This window comes from Aythya ferina (assembly GCF_964211825.1).
Source record: "Aythya ferina genome assembly, chromosome: 12".
Taxonomy (NCBI): Eukaryota; Metazoa; Chordata; class Aves; order Anseriformes; family Anatidae; genus Aythya; species Aythya ferina.
In genome coordinates, this window is record NC_140308.1 from 18,809,263 (window position 1) to 18,824,850 (window position 15,588).

The window sequence follows — 15,588 nt, forward strand, 5'->3', positions numbered from 1 at the left end:
TGCTTCTACTTTAATTAGGAAGTAAGCTTCATAAAATACGATCATTATTTCTATTGCTTTTATTCTCTTCTTCCTTTCTTCAAACAGCTGAGATGCATGGGTCCAACTCTGGGCTTCTGGAAAGCACCATAGGAGCCCTGCACAGTTTCAAAACTCAGCAAAAACTTGTTGTTTCTTGTTTTAGGTCTTGTTTTTAGCTTTATTAATTATTATATTTATTTATTTATTTCAATAAGACGCCAACAGAACATTGACTGGCAAATATTGCTTTCTGTAATGCTTTTCCTATGTGGATACAAAGATAAAACAGTAATATAGGAGCCATATAAAGATCCTTCCTTATTCTACTTTTAGTAAAGGCATGCAAAATTGATGCATCAGCCACAAAAAGCAAGAGGGAGGTTATCTCATTATTCATTAAATGATTCTTATTTGAGTTATATTAAATTATGCATGCCTAGTATTACTTCAACTGATATAATTTCATAATACTTAAATATTAAAGGAATAACCTTAATTTCTTACAGTGTATCAGAATAAACCATAAAAATGCAACTAAGCTGTGGGCAAAACAACATAAATGTATCAGTTATCCCAACGGAATACTTCTTGTTGTACTTCTTTCCTTATTTGGGTTGTTTTAAGGTGACAAGCCCATGAATACTAAAACTTAATTCATATTATGCTTTTATAACAGGAGTTTTAAACATTTTTCTAAGCTCAATATTTCTTTATTTTATAAGAAGAAAATTCAGAAGCAAATGAAAGTGAACATTTGAACAAACATTACACTCGATAGCTTTTCACTGCTGTCAGCTTGGGGCCTTCCTGATATTGCCTATGTTTATGTATAAATACCAATAAATATTTAGAAAAGAAAATAAACACAACTTCCTACATCAACTGTTCGTTCACACTGAATAACTATATTCAAGCTGAAAGGAATGGAGACATCAAACATTAACATCTTTATGTAACCCATATACACATAACAAAATCAAAAGAATGTTCTTGTAGTACATAATGGAGACTCGAAAAATGGTAATAGACAAAGACACAGCCTTTTCTGGAAGTCTACTAGGAAAAGTGGACCAGGTGATTTAATCAGGTGATTCAATTTTTTTATTACGTTCTTTCTAAATGTACATGTACCTACCCACCATAAGTATAAAGAGAATACGAGAACTGTCAGAATTCCACCAGCTTTTGAAAAAGAAATCTTAACAAAGTTGTCATAGCTAAGAATTTAATTAATAATAATAAACATATATATATAGTGAAAGTCTCATCTTTTTGTCAGGGAGACCAAAGAAATAATGTATGACAGAGAGACAACAAATAGAACTATAGTAAATGTATGGGGTATCTGTTAAACCAAAATTTCAGGTACAGAGTTTTAGAAGACAAATACAGTCAGAGAATCCCTTCTGAAACATACCATCAAGAAAACTAGTGAGCAAAAATGGGTTGAGAATTGAACAAGGCTGAATGTAAACAAGGATATTTGTTTTCTCTGTAAGTATTTTTCAGATGTTAATGGCAGTCATTATTTGGGGGTAATCATCTTTCTGAGTAAGCTGGCAAGGTTATAGTACATCAATCAGCAATGCACCTAAGACTTCTTAAGTCTGTGAGGATATATTTTCTACTCTATTTTTGGTTTTGTTTTTTCCTGTGTCCTAGGGGCTTCTAATATAGATAATGGCATCTGCCATGTGATCCTAATTTCAGAGGGAGAGACTTACATAGTTGCAGTCATGGAACAGATAAGTAACAACTTCAGGACTGAAACTACATACATGGATTATACTTCCCCAAGACATTCAGAATTCATCAGGCTTATTTGAGATAACCTCTATAATTAAGTTTGGCAAGACCTTCATGTACCTGGTCCATGACCAAACTTCACGTGGAGAAGTATAAATACATCAAGTGCACATCTGTGATTCTTGATCACCTTACCTGTCTGACAGCCTGCTGCAGTTTGTTAAGGCTTATTTACGTACAGACAGGACACTTTTCAAGGCTTTTTCCAGAGGAAAGGACCAGTTATAACAGAGTTAAACAGGCACCCAGTAATCACATGGATTTTCTTAGGACTTTTTATATGTTTGCCTACAACTGCAGATCAAAGCATTTAACATTCACAACAGCATCTGTCACAGTCTTTTTGCTTTGAATGTATTTCCAGAACAAACAGGAGTGGATAACTTCAGACCCGTACTCAACATAGGCCAAAGTGTTGTACCTATTATACTAAAAATGACTGAACAAAAAGAGGTATTGGTAGTGCTAAGAGAATGCTGAAATGGATCAGTGTGGCCTGTAAATGCCTTTCACCTTTGACTACTGGCTTCATATGGCAATGACAGCTACTTGAACAGATGCATCTAAGCTGTCATCATCAGTGAGGCTTAGTATGAGTAAGGACTAACAGGGACAGCTCTTGGAAGCGAGGGGATGCAGTACTCTGCCACAGGACTACATGCCTGTACAGAAAAAGAAAAATCTGAAGCCATCACAAGGGATGAAGGAGGTTCTGAAAATGCCCTTCACCCAAGCAGTTTTGGCCACAGATTTGACCATAAACTGAGGCAAAGGGGTAAAGCAAGAAGGATTTAAACACCAGACTTCCTGGATATACTCAATGCAGCAGACTTTTAGAAGAAACAGTTAAAGATGACTGTATAATGCTTTTTATAAAGGCTGTACTATCAAATTATATGATGGCTTATGCCTATTGCCATATACTCTTTGACCATTATATTCTTTCTTCTTATTTTCTATTCTTATATTTATATTCTTTGACCGTTACGCATTTGCCTGTTTGTCCATCAAGTTTCACTTAGTCTACTGCATTATTCATATTTTAATTTTTTTTTTTTTGAGAGTAGCTCAGGTAATAAGCCTAGTCAGGTAATATCTGGGCTTCAGTGCTTCACTGAAAGATCTAACTGGCATGTATAACTGACCAGTACTGGCATATCATGATACACAACTGAATTAGAATAACACACACAAAAGAAAAAGGTAGATAACAAATCTAAGGAGATACAATTCTAATGGTTTGATATAAACTAATTTTCTTACAAGAGATAGACAGACAGACAAATAGGTAATTTTCAATGCAGAGTTCCTTACTTTGACAAGTTCTTTTTGAGCCCATATCTGAATTGGTTCCACCTGCTGGGGAGTCTGAGTTTGGATTCCATATGTGTTCAGAAAAACCTGTAGGCTACAAACAAAACAATAACAAGTACAATCAAAAAGTAGTCTTAGCTTTAGCAATTATCTTGGCATCAGATAGATGAGTAGCAGGATGAAATTCAACACTTCCTTGAATGCCTTTAGCAAATTTAAGATGTATGTTGTTCAGCACTTACTTACTGTATATATTCTTAGTAAAAGCAAATACCTACCGTTGACTTTCTGCTATGAGGGCCACATGCACTACCAAATCATTTTCTAAAGGACCCTAGAAAACAGTGAAAAAGTAATTATTTGCATTACTATTTTGTTAGATATAATGTGAACAGGGGCAATGTCTATTTAAACAATTCATGAGCATGACAGACATCTCTGCATTGTTTTTCTTATTTTGTAAACAAAATTAAAGACCACCACAAACTAAAAGTCTCAGAACTATGGTAAGATTGTCCTGTCAGTAATACTTTGCAAGATGCATGTTGAAGAATTAATAACAAAAAAGCTTCTGGTATTCATTTCCACTATAGATATATATATTTTATATTTAAAAAACGATGTAGGAGAAATACTTCACTTTATACAAAAATTTATAAGTTGTACAATCAATATATTTCCTTCCACATGATACAACATAATACTTTGATACATATTTTTGTAAAGAGGGAAGTAACAGGTAACTGATAGTATCCATTTTAAAATAAGGAACTGATTTCAAACCTCTACTCTGAAATACTTTGATCTGACAGCTAGTAAGAGTTATATTTACACATATAAAATTACACATAATATACACTTTATATACATATATATGATGTATTATGTTTAACAGGAGATAACAGCATTTCCTTGCATTGTTTATAACAGATAATTCTATGTTTGAAGTAAGAAATGGTATTTTACATTAAATCGGGAAGTCATGCAAATATGAATAAATTCAGTATGTTGGGTGAAATAAAAAAAAAATCAACATCATGGGTCTTGAAATAGCTTTTCTTTTCAGTGGCAATATGCATTACTAGCTAAAAAGATGAGAGGTCTGAGTTATTCCCTGTTTATTTATTCTCTGTAGTTGAATATAGTTGAAAAAAAAAATCAAAAGAACTAAAAAGAGCGCACATTTTTGTTCCTAAGGAATTTGTGTTGTTTTATGCCTACTTTTGTCTAGATACTACCAGAACACGAATGACAAAAATTAAATACATCTTCTATCAATTGATCCTATAGAAATGCAGCATTATCTGTGCAGATAGGTGGATAGATGAATTAATTTGGAACAAAAAGTTTGGAGTGAACACTTCCTTGTTCAGTAATCTATGAGCCTTGATATCAAGTTAGATCTTCGGGATTTACAGAAGTAATTCCTGATAACATGTTCCCAAAAGTACATCCGCACTATATTTCTGCTAAAAATGCTGGTGGTTTTGCCACATGAATAAAAGATGTGCACAAACAGATCAGATTAAGAAATCAAAAGTTCAAGTGGCATTAACAGATGTTCCTCTCAGAATCAGTTAATCATGCTATCGATCTCTTTTATACAAACACTAATAAAACACAAACCAGTTCTCTACCACAATCAGTGTCTTGAAATTTTAAAATAAAGAGGAACAACTCCCCAGAGAGCAAGGCAGCTCCCTGCAAGACTGCTTTGATTTATATGCAGCCTGTGATCTAACCTGGGAGCAGTCTTCAAGTTAAGACTCAGCTTGCTTAATTATTACTACATCTCAAAGAGTGGGACTAGGTAACCAGCTGAACATAAATCTGTATTCTGAATCTCCACAGGGGTATGTCCTTCTGTGGTACCAGTACTAATGCTTCTCACACACACATGCATTCAATGTCATGCCTCATTTATAGCAGCCAGTAAGTGGTGGTTCTAACATGGGCCATAATTGAGCAAATGCATCTGTTGCACAACTGGCACATCACCAAATCTGGTTATAAGGTATTGTCCCTAAATAAAAGCAAATACTTTTTATTAACTTAACAAAGGTGGTCATTAACAAAGTAGACACACAACAGTGGATTTCCTCTCAGAATTAGACTTCCCCATGTGGTTTTATCATTTCCTCCCTACTCTAATTTCATCATGTCAAAACCTGAGATTCATATGAATGCGTCTTGAACTAAAAGTCAGAAAGAAAGCCTCAGAGGTATTCATGGCAGCTAAGTTCAGGCTTATGATGGCTGGGCTAAAAACCAGGTTCTAAATGCACCCTGCTTTTGTATGACTAAATCTCTGTATTTGCTGCATAATTATATATAGAGAGAGAAATGAATACTCAGGCCAGAAAACAGTTTAATGAATTGCTGATCCCTTAATATCTCATTCAAATCTATTTATTGTGTGCTGGGTTTCACGGATTGATGAACTAGACAAACTAATTTATCAACACCTACTGCAATTGTTATTGAGAAGATTTGCTGCTTCCATCATCTTTATTTGAGAAGACTTGATTGTGTAAAAACCGCCTGAAAATATTTTTTCAAAATACTTTTGAAAAAAGTATTATGGACAAATGTTAAACCAAGAGCTGCATTAATTGTCACTTAGCACGTAAAGACCTGAAGGATCACAAGTATTAAGTATTCTAGAAAAAACACAGATAAAGTAACAGACAAACTATTCATGAATAGTGTCACCCTTTTCATTAGTGATAGTGACACACTGCGCTATGTATTAAAAAAAAAAGATATGGAAAAACATTGAAGTCCTAAATAAGTCCACTACCTAAATCCTATTGTTAAAAGTTTTTTTAATGTGTGCTATTTCACATTTGTGTAATAACCCAAGCCAAACTGCTGTTGACACATCAATCACTGTCTCCCTAGGACACTGTAACAGACCCCCCTCCGCACCCTTCTGCCTTGCATTTTCACATTGGATGGTGGGGAGAAGGATCCGTTTCAACTACATCCTGCATGCTGTGCAAATGATAAATACACCCTGGTGTTTTCAGAAGACAAAGGTAAAAGACAGATTAGTTTTGCTTGCTCTCCAAAAAATTCATGGTTTGTAACAAGGTTATAAACTGTCAGAGGCAGGCTGAAGGGAAAACCCCTGACTCCATTCCTGGCACTGGAAGAGAAAGCAGCTCAATATCAGTCTTTTGCTGCAGCCTCACTGGACAGATGCTATCGCTATATGCTTTTCTGCACAAATTCCCAGGAAATCTCAGATCTCTGAAAAAAATCCATTCATTTTGAACATGTGAGAAAAAGTGGACATATTATTCAAGAACACAGATTAGAATGGTACCTATTGGGCTTTCCAAGCATATGGAGCAATAGGAGGAAAACAGAAATAGAACGCAACAGAAGAAATTGTACTTAAGCCAAAGAATCCACCTTGCTGCTACTAAACTACAAATGATACAGAATACATCTGCTTTTGAAAGCATCTAAATACTGCTTAATGGTTTATGGTCAATACTACTAACAGACTAGACCTCTCTAATGAAATACAATATGGACATAGGTGTGCCATAAATTCCAGAATAATGTTTAACCATCTCAGAATTGTGTTAATACAATAGCCTACTGAAGTTAACACAAATGAAAGGTAAGAATATACTTATAAGCAACATTACAAAAGAAATCATTAAACATGATAATCTTTAAATCAAAATTAGACACTCTATAAATCTGAGCATAATTTAGGTAGCTGAAAGATCCTAACACATTCCAGCCTACCTATACTTTGCAATTTTATTTCCTTTTTTACATATGTTACTCGGTTTCCTGAAAATAATAAATAAATGAAAACAATAAACAGTTCACAATTTTGACTATTCCCTTCCCAACGTCACCAGGGGGCATTAACTTTCATTTCCAATAACATAAGTGAAGTCTTTACAAATTAAGTCTACAAAGCAAAACACTAAAATGACATAGTCACAGCATGCTGACAGACAATGTCATGAATTAATTGAAGCCCTATACTTGTATTTCACATTAACCCAGAAGATCAATTAGTCTAACCTTGCAATTTATTAACATCATTTTTATTGAATTCAAATTTAGTATGACAGCAATAAATCAGCTTTCATATGCTCCAGTAAAACACAAAACAAAAACAGAAAATCCTCACCCCAACTCATGACATTTCTCATATGTTATTGTTACTACTGCAGACCCTCATATATGCTAAATTCTCCCAAAAGAGAATGCAACAAATGAAACTTATAATCTCTTCTGGATATGGAGATATTGAACAGGAACAACAAAAACAGCTCTTCTAAGAGCAATGAAGTTTTGAAGAGCTGTCCTCACTGAAAGAGAATGCCCTGCATTATCTTCTTTCAGTAAAGTAAATGGAGCATGGATGATTCCATGCTTCGCATTGTTGTTGTTGTTTTTTTGTTTGTTTGTTTGTTTTGCCTTTATTTTTTTAAACTTGAAAGGTATTTACACTGAAATGCTACTGACCAGTTAACCTTACAAAGCAAACTACTAGTGCGAAGGAGAAACTCTCTGATTGCCATCAGACTCCGTTATGTTTTGGAACACAGTCTAGAGCTAGCAAAGAGAATCCTGCTGCAGCACCACGCTGGTACTTCCCCAACATGGAACACAGTGAGACCTCTTTCTGAAAACTGAGACATAAATTCAGGAGGGACATTAAAGTATGAGAAAAAACATTTCCTTTTAATTATAAATAGAATAGGTAGTTTAGTATTAGTGGTCATTAAGTTTTTAATATACTGCTCATTTGACCCCACAATTTTCCACAGCAAATGAGACTGCCCTCTTTTTATCAGATTTTGAAGGCTGAGTGATCCATTCACAGCATTAATATATTGACATTCAATGTATTAACTCTATATAAAACTCCCTTCCAAACAACCACTGAGGTCCTTCAATCAGACCACATTTCTGTGTGCCTGTAGGCCCATATTCTACAGGAAGGGCAGCCCTTCAGAGACCAGAGTTTATACGCAGCAAACTTTACGGTATAGCCTCTTCAGTACGGTAAAATGTTTCCAACATATTAACGGCTGGTTCAAAAAAAATGGTTTTGTTTATTGGATTTGTTATTGTATATTTCTACTATAGAAATAAAAATAAAAATACATTTCAGAACAAATTCTAAATGAATTTCAATGTTAGAGTAATCACTATACATCCTTAGTGTTACTACTTAGTTTCTTTTGTTCTCTTTGTTTCGAGCTAGTAGGTACAGCACAGTTACATTAACATCCTTACATTCCTGTATAATATGCCTCAGCAATGACTGTAAAACTGCAAAATCTTAGCAGAGGTTAAAATGGTGAGAGCATATCAGTGCTGCCAATTTTCAAAAGGTTATATGGAAAAATAGAAGACTAGAATATGGCACTTTCTTTTCTGACTAGAGTAACTAGAGTAATATCAGACTAAGTGGTGAACAGAGAAATGTGAAGGGGTAACATTACAAAAGCTGAATTAATTGAGCGATCTTAATGACCAGAACAGTTAAACTTTCCTAACTGTACTTCTCCAGCGTGAAACTACAGGCTTACATGTATATGCGGCTCATCTCATGCTTTACGCTCAACAGCTTGTACAGGCAGTTCAATACAGCAATACCACAAGTTTTACATCCACAAAAGGACAGAGTAAAGAATTCCTCCGTAACTAATGATAGTGATAGGTTGGCACAGAGCTCCTCTACCAATACTGCTAAACGTTGAGAAAAGAGCAACACAAAAGACCAGAAATAATAAAATACATTGAACAATTGTATGTATCAAATCAAAACGTGGCCTGTATCAGAAGGACAGCCAGGAAGAAAACGTGATGATGGCTGTAGTATTTTTCCACTTGTTCACATTTAGAAGCATTGGTAGTGTTGTACAAGTCAGTAATGTAGGAAGTTTCTCAAATATAAGAAAAAAGGTATCTGAAATTTTTGAAATTCTTTCAAAGCTTTAAATTCCTTTAAAAAGTTTATTTTACACCTGGGACCAAACAAAAATTTAAGATGAAACAACTGATTTGAAGTAAATTAGGTAACAACACAGTTCTTTCATGTTATTAGTGAAAATATTGAAATAATCTCTGACTCTGCAGAGGTAATTTTTAGAGAAAGGAAGGTTACTTGCCAACAACAATGGTTTTCATGGTGATTTTGCCTTTGTAGGCTTATATGCACCTTACTTAATATGCAGTATTTAATATTTTATGCTTCAATAACAAATGCAAAGTGCTGAAAAAGAAACTTTTCAGATATATATTTCTCATACTGAGAAAAAAAGAAGGCTCAAAAAACTTCTTTTAATTGCACATTTTCATACATCCAGTTCTTACTCTTTAATAAAAGAAGTCCTCTACATATATACCTGCTTTTTCTTTTTTTATTCTGTTTACTGCAGATTTTTATTACGAGGTTCCAAGCACTCCCCATCCCTGGGCACTCATTCCTGCCGTGGATTTAAGCCAAATCCAGGAACACATGGATACACCAAAAAAAGAACTTCATACTTGTAGCTCTTAGGAGCTCTAAACAGAAATAATACTTCAGTACTCTGAAGTGGTGGTAATTAACTGGAAGTTATAAAAAAAAAAAATAAATTTTCTCTTGCCTTCCTGACCACGTTAAACCACAACAATATCTTACAACTCAAAGAAATGCAATTACTAGCAGCTATTTAAATTTATAATATGTATCATTTTGATTTTATCACTTAGTTTGAAAGCAAACATACCACTTCCCAAAAACCCTAGATGTTAAAATCTTCCTTTTAGAAGTAATTCTCCATCTATAAAGCAAATGTACACACAATCTTGAATTTTCCTAGTACTTTCTTTCATTCTAATATTAGAAGAATGCACAATACATCAATAATATGTTTTCAGCAAAAACACTGTAATACTAAGGATAGGCTTACCTGGTTTGAAAATCTCATGCTAACATTCCTCTGATCTTGTGGAGGTACATAACGTCCGATGGGATCAATATCTTTAGGACTTACTAATTTGTCAGCTGAAAGTTGATGATAATAAAAACACAGAATGACTTGAGTGCTTTCTGCAGCTTCAGTGAAGGAGGCATGCAAACATTTTATGTGGTCAGTCTTGCTGCTGTAATCTTTGTTTTAGATCAGCGATTTACACAACAAAAGGGCAGTCTACACAATCACATTTAAACTTATGATTCAAATATCATTCTTGCTACATGTAGTTAGAGTACTGTTGTACTTATAACCAGTGCTTCACTTTTTAATAAAAGCCTATTATTTGATATGGAGAGTACCCATACACAGGTATGGGGAGAGAGGAGGAGGGGTTGGGAAAGCAACCTACACTTCCATGATTTTAAACTTTTTCCTGAAAGAGAATTAACTGCTCCAATAAAAATAAACATCTGGATAATGAAGAAGTTTCTTAATACTATGCTGTGTAGTAAATTAAGACAGCAGTTTATAAACTCAAAATACATCCTGGCTCAGGCCTATAAGTGTTTGGCAGGAGCAGGGAGCTGAATAGATGGTGCAGTGGAAAGCAAACGCTTGGGCAGGCAGTGAAGGGCACTCTGGCTGGGCAGCGCACTGAAGAAGCCAAGAAGGAGCCTGCTGCTGTTGGGAGCTGTGCCAGCGGTTCTGAGCAACCAGATCCTGTGAGCCTCTCCCCCAGCCACCTGCTGCCAGAATGCAGCCTGGCTTCCGCGGGGAAGGACCCAGCTCCCTGCTCTGGACTCTTCCTGCAGAATCATAGGCTACGTCCAGGTGGTTGCATTTAAAAAACAAGCTAGATTATTAAAAAAAAACAAATGATTTTAAAATGTAGAATTTATTAATATACTAACCCATCAGTAACCAAAACACATTTTAAGGAAAACAGTCATCTGTTTTCAGATGCATGTAATCAGACTTCTCATGCTGGCTAAAGGCATGCATGCTACTTAAATTATTTGCAGTACTGATGACACTATAAAATTGATTGACCAAACAACTGCAAGACCAATGGCCTCTGCCTAATAGTACTTAAAAGCAAGAGCTGTTCCCAGAATTGTTGTTCTATCTCCTCTATTTTTTAAATTGACTTACACGGCTGAGAAATTTACATATGTAGTCAGAATTATTTCCTATTGAAGATGAGTAGTAACATAATAATATGAAATTTAAGATATTTTTAAATATCTTAAATACGCTATTATTTAAAAATAAGCACTCAGTGTACGTTCATTGCCATTATCAGAAATGCATATTTACTGGAATCCAAATTTGGTCTATTCTAAAAAAAATAAATCCTAAATACTCATACCTTATTTCTAGGGAGCACAGAATCAAGAAAAAGCATGTAAAAAATATAAGAAAAGGCAGCCAGTAAATGAAAAAAAAAAAAGAATTTTCAATTGCATGGAACAGCTGAATACCTAGTGGCCGGGCATTATTTTCTCTTCTTCTACAACAGACACCCTATTGTGAAAGCTTGCAAACTTCCTCAACCAAAGCAACAAAGAAATTCTCTTGAAAAATAGCCTTACTGCATGCAAAATACGAGGGAATGTCAGGAAAAGAAACAACAAATGAGAAGGCTATTGTGTTTAGAAGATTTTCAGTATTCTATAAAATATATCAGTAAACTTCATATCATGCTGCATGCAGCATAAAAATTCAACATGAAGAACAAAAGGCAATTTTTGCCCATCACATATGTACCAAAGCAGAAGACACACATGCTACCCATACTACCTGGAGTCCTTTTGAAATTCAAGCCAGTATGTTTGTTCAGATTCAAGAAAAACATTAACAAGATAAATATCCTTTATGATGAGTCAAAACCTGATAGAATTTCTTCAGCCCCTTACCCAAGAGCTTTGCAATGATGTAAACTGCCTGTCCCCACAAGAAAAACTTCCCATCGCGTCCACTGTTACTAGGAAATCGTTTCTGACTGCCAGGATTCTTCTTTTCCAGTTCAACAAAATCAGCTGGCACATAGTAATACTTGGGTACAACAGGACACCCTATGGCGTTTTAAAATAAGTACAGTAAGTAAATAAATCAAATTCTATTTCCATTGTTATTTGATTGTATTCCCCTCATAAAGCTGAAGTGTTATCCAGGTAGCTATTTGAACAGACAGACTGTTGTCATTCATCATTTTCTCTCAAAACCGCAATCAGTGTTGGAAACCCAGAACTACAGTAAACTACTTTATTTTTCACCAAACATTTCCACAGAATTTTTTCCCAGAATACATACACCATCTGTACTATACAAAAATGTTTTCACTGAAACAAAAATGCAGTACAGATAAGAAACCATACCCAAAAGAAATGAAAGCTGCATTAGAGCAGAACACCTTGGGTTTTCTCCCTTCATTTAACAGTCACCTCAGTACTAGACAACTCGTTGGCCAAAAATGGTCAAACAATCGAAATAATGCTTGCAAGAGATTATTTCAATATTAGTATTTTGCTATCATGAAACAGTGATATTATTCCTCTTTTTGTTTACTGCAATGTCCATTAACAGTGTAAGTATTTTTTATAGTTTCAGACAAGAAAAAATTAGGGATTTTTGAAAGAACAATTATCAAATAATACCTTCAGATGTATGTTGAAGCAAAGGATCCAGAAGATCCTGATATTCTTTTACTTGTGCAGAATTTCCTCTAAAAACACCTACAAAAAACAAACAAACAAAAATAATTAATTCAATTAAAGAAATAACTGTTCTGTGAATTCAGTGTTCATAAAAGAAAAATCTAGCGTTTATTGTTCTGTGGTGCAGTGCCTACAGACTAAATTGTTCATGAAAAAGTACAACACTAAACTAACTGCTCGCTTATTACCACAGCTAAATCTCACAGGGATCATGAGTCAGACATTGTTTTATTAGCTTAAACTGAAATCAATTGCAAATTACATCACAGAGTAAAGCTGTGAACTTATAGATGTTCTGAAGTGGACTAGATCTCAGACAACTAGCCCAGCTAGCTGTAAATAACTTCCTTAATTATGGTAGAATGAAGAAGCAGAGTTTGTATGCCAGGGTGGAGACACATAGGCTGTTTCTAAATATTCAGGACAGAGTTTCAAAATTATCTAGAAATGAATTGTCCAGAACTCCCAATAAATCAATACAATAGGAACTTGAAAAAGTAAATTGAAAAATTCCCCCCAAAGATATTTAGATGGAATCTTTACATTGATAAGTTATGTAGATAGAATAATTTTAACATGATAGAGATTAAGAACAGGTGACACATCTTGAGAGGTTGAATACAGAGTCAAGCTTTTATGATGATGCTTTAGGGGAAAAAGTGTTAAGTTTGGAAGTACCGGCATCTTAAACATTTTTCTAGTAGAATTTACTCATCTCAAAATTCGTCTGATGAATACTATTATGACCAGTGCTCAGTTCTTACATGAAAAGATGCATCAAAAATAGCAAAAGCATTTCTGCTCATCAAGGAAAACTTGGATGAACTTGATAAATAAGAGTAACCTTTTTTAAAAACAGAAATGTTTTTGAACATTTAAAGGGAAAGAAGTCAAACTTTTAATCTTTCATTCCTGTGCATATCCTTTCTTTCCATGTTTCCCTTATCCCACAAAACCACCATAATCTCCAGATTTGAGTAGAAATTTAAAAAAGCTTTCAAAAATGCTATTCAAATACTTGTTATCCCCCCCAAACACACATTGATTTATTTAGTTCAATCCTTCCTTGCAGCTACAGATGCATATCTACTATCTACAAAGTCCTAAACAATTTCCTTTTGAGAAACATTCCAAAGGGAAATTAGTACTAAAGCAGTCTTTTTGTACTCTTAAGAACTGTTATTTCTGAAAGGCAAAAGTAAGACAAAAGAAAACCACAAACTAGTAACTTATTCATCAAAAACAAACGTATCAGAACATCTTATTATAAACAGTTTAGTCATTTTTGCAATTTAAGTCTCTCTGTATGCACTTCAAATTTTGCATTAATGAAGCTTGCGGATTTGGATGCAAGTGCACAAAATCCACTGATGTAATTGTTCTATTTGCTTAAATTGAGCTACAGGGAAAAAAACAAAACAAAACAAACACTAGGACAATATTTGCAAGGTATGTATTTTGTACTTTATAACACAAGAAAAGTAGAGAAACTAACTTCAGTTAAAGATAACTGTATTTTTTGTTCTTCCCAAAACTCTAAGTGGGCAGCATAAAATGTCAATGCCTTTCTCCCGTATTCTTGGGGGCTTCACTCCTTTTGAAAAAAGTCAAGCATTCCTTCAGAAAAATCAATTGTGAAACCTTATTACATGTTCAAACAAAATATTTTAATCTATGGGTGAGCACACAGGAGTCAAGGCAGAGAGCAGACTTCTATGCCTCTCACAATCTTTATTTGAAAACTATTTCACACACTGAAGAGCAAAACCAGCTGCTAGAAATATGGCCAGATTTTCATCCATTTACAAAGCTGAAAGACGCATGAATCTTTTTGATGGCTGTAACCCTTACTGATTTTCTTATTCTGACCTTCCTTCTGTCTGAGTTCTGGCTTCCATCCTGAAATCATCCTGTGAACTTTTCTAGTATGTCTCCTAACCTCAAGACAAGGTCTGTCAGTTGTGGATGTATTTATTTATTCATCAGACCAACTGGCTACATGTAAAAATATAGCCAGGAAGCAAAGGCATTTAAAAAGAGCAACTAGGCCTTCTGCTGTGCTTTATTATCTTCTAAATTCTGTTTCATTTACCCCAGAACAATCAACCTGAAAATATCTGTGAAAACATTCAGTTTGTCATTATATTCTCTATTCTACTTCTTTTTCTTTCATGTGCTGCTATGAAGTACTGATACTGTGGAAGTCTTTAAGACTTAAAAAGCAATGCAAAAGTGAATGTAGAAGATTTAAGCTTCTGAAAAATGAATATTGAGTTATATTGTAAGAACAGAGTTCAAGTTACAAATGCTGAAATATGGGTGTTTTTTGGTTTTGTCTTCTTTTTTTTTTTTTTTTTTCTCCTGTTGTCCTGTTGTTCTTGGTTTTTAACCCATGAGGCAGAACTTTCAATCAATCTTCCTTAGAGCAGACGCTGCTTGTATATGCAGGACAAAAAATGATTTTGTATTCTTCATCTAAGGGCCTGTAATGCCTTTATAAAACAAGAACAAAAAGTCATACTTACCATCAATTATCATGAAAATAAAGAACAGAGGGAATTCACATTCAATGCCATCAAAAAGCTAAAAAGAAGAAAAAATCATCAGCTATTTCAGATCCAAATTTCAGTTTCAGGAAATATATTTGCATATCCTATAGGACTATTTCAAAGCAACAAAAGACAAAGATGAAAGTGAAAACATTTTAGGACACCAGCTTTTCATTTAGCTTACAGCCTCTTAATTCTACAGGCATTTCAACTGTGCTTTTACATATGGCTCATTCT

The 15,588-nt window shown here is 34.4% G+C and overlaps 1 protein-coding gene across 8 annotated transcripts in view; it reads right to left on the bottom strand.

Annotated features, from left to right (window-relative positions):
- PHKB (phosphorylase kinase regulatory subunit beta) overlaps positions 1-15,588 on the bottom strand; it is a 77,660-nt gene that overhangs the window by 21,940 nt on the left and 40,132 nt on the right. For all 8 annotated transcript variants that reach the window (XM_084533158.1, XM_084533151.1, XM_084533152.1 and 5 more), the window contains 6 exons: positions 15,328-15,385; positions 12,743-12,820; positions 12,002-12,160; positions 10,080-10,174; positions 3,420-3,475; positions 3,142-3,235 (listed from right to left, as the gene is read on the bottom strand). In XM_084533158.1, the coding sequence (XP_084389284.1) occupies positions 3,142-3,235; positions 3,420-3,475; positions 10,080-10,174; positions 12,002-12,160; positions 12,743-12,820; positions 15,328-15,385 (540 nt within the window). The remainder of the gene's footprint in view (positions 1-3,141; positions 3,236-3,419; positions 3,476-10,079; positions 10,175-12,001; positions 12,161-12,742; positions 12,821-15,327; positions 15,386-15,588) is intronic.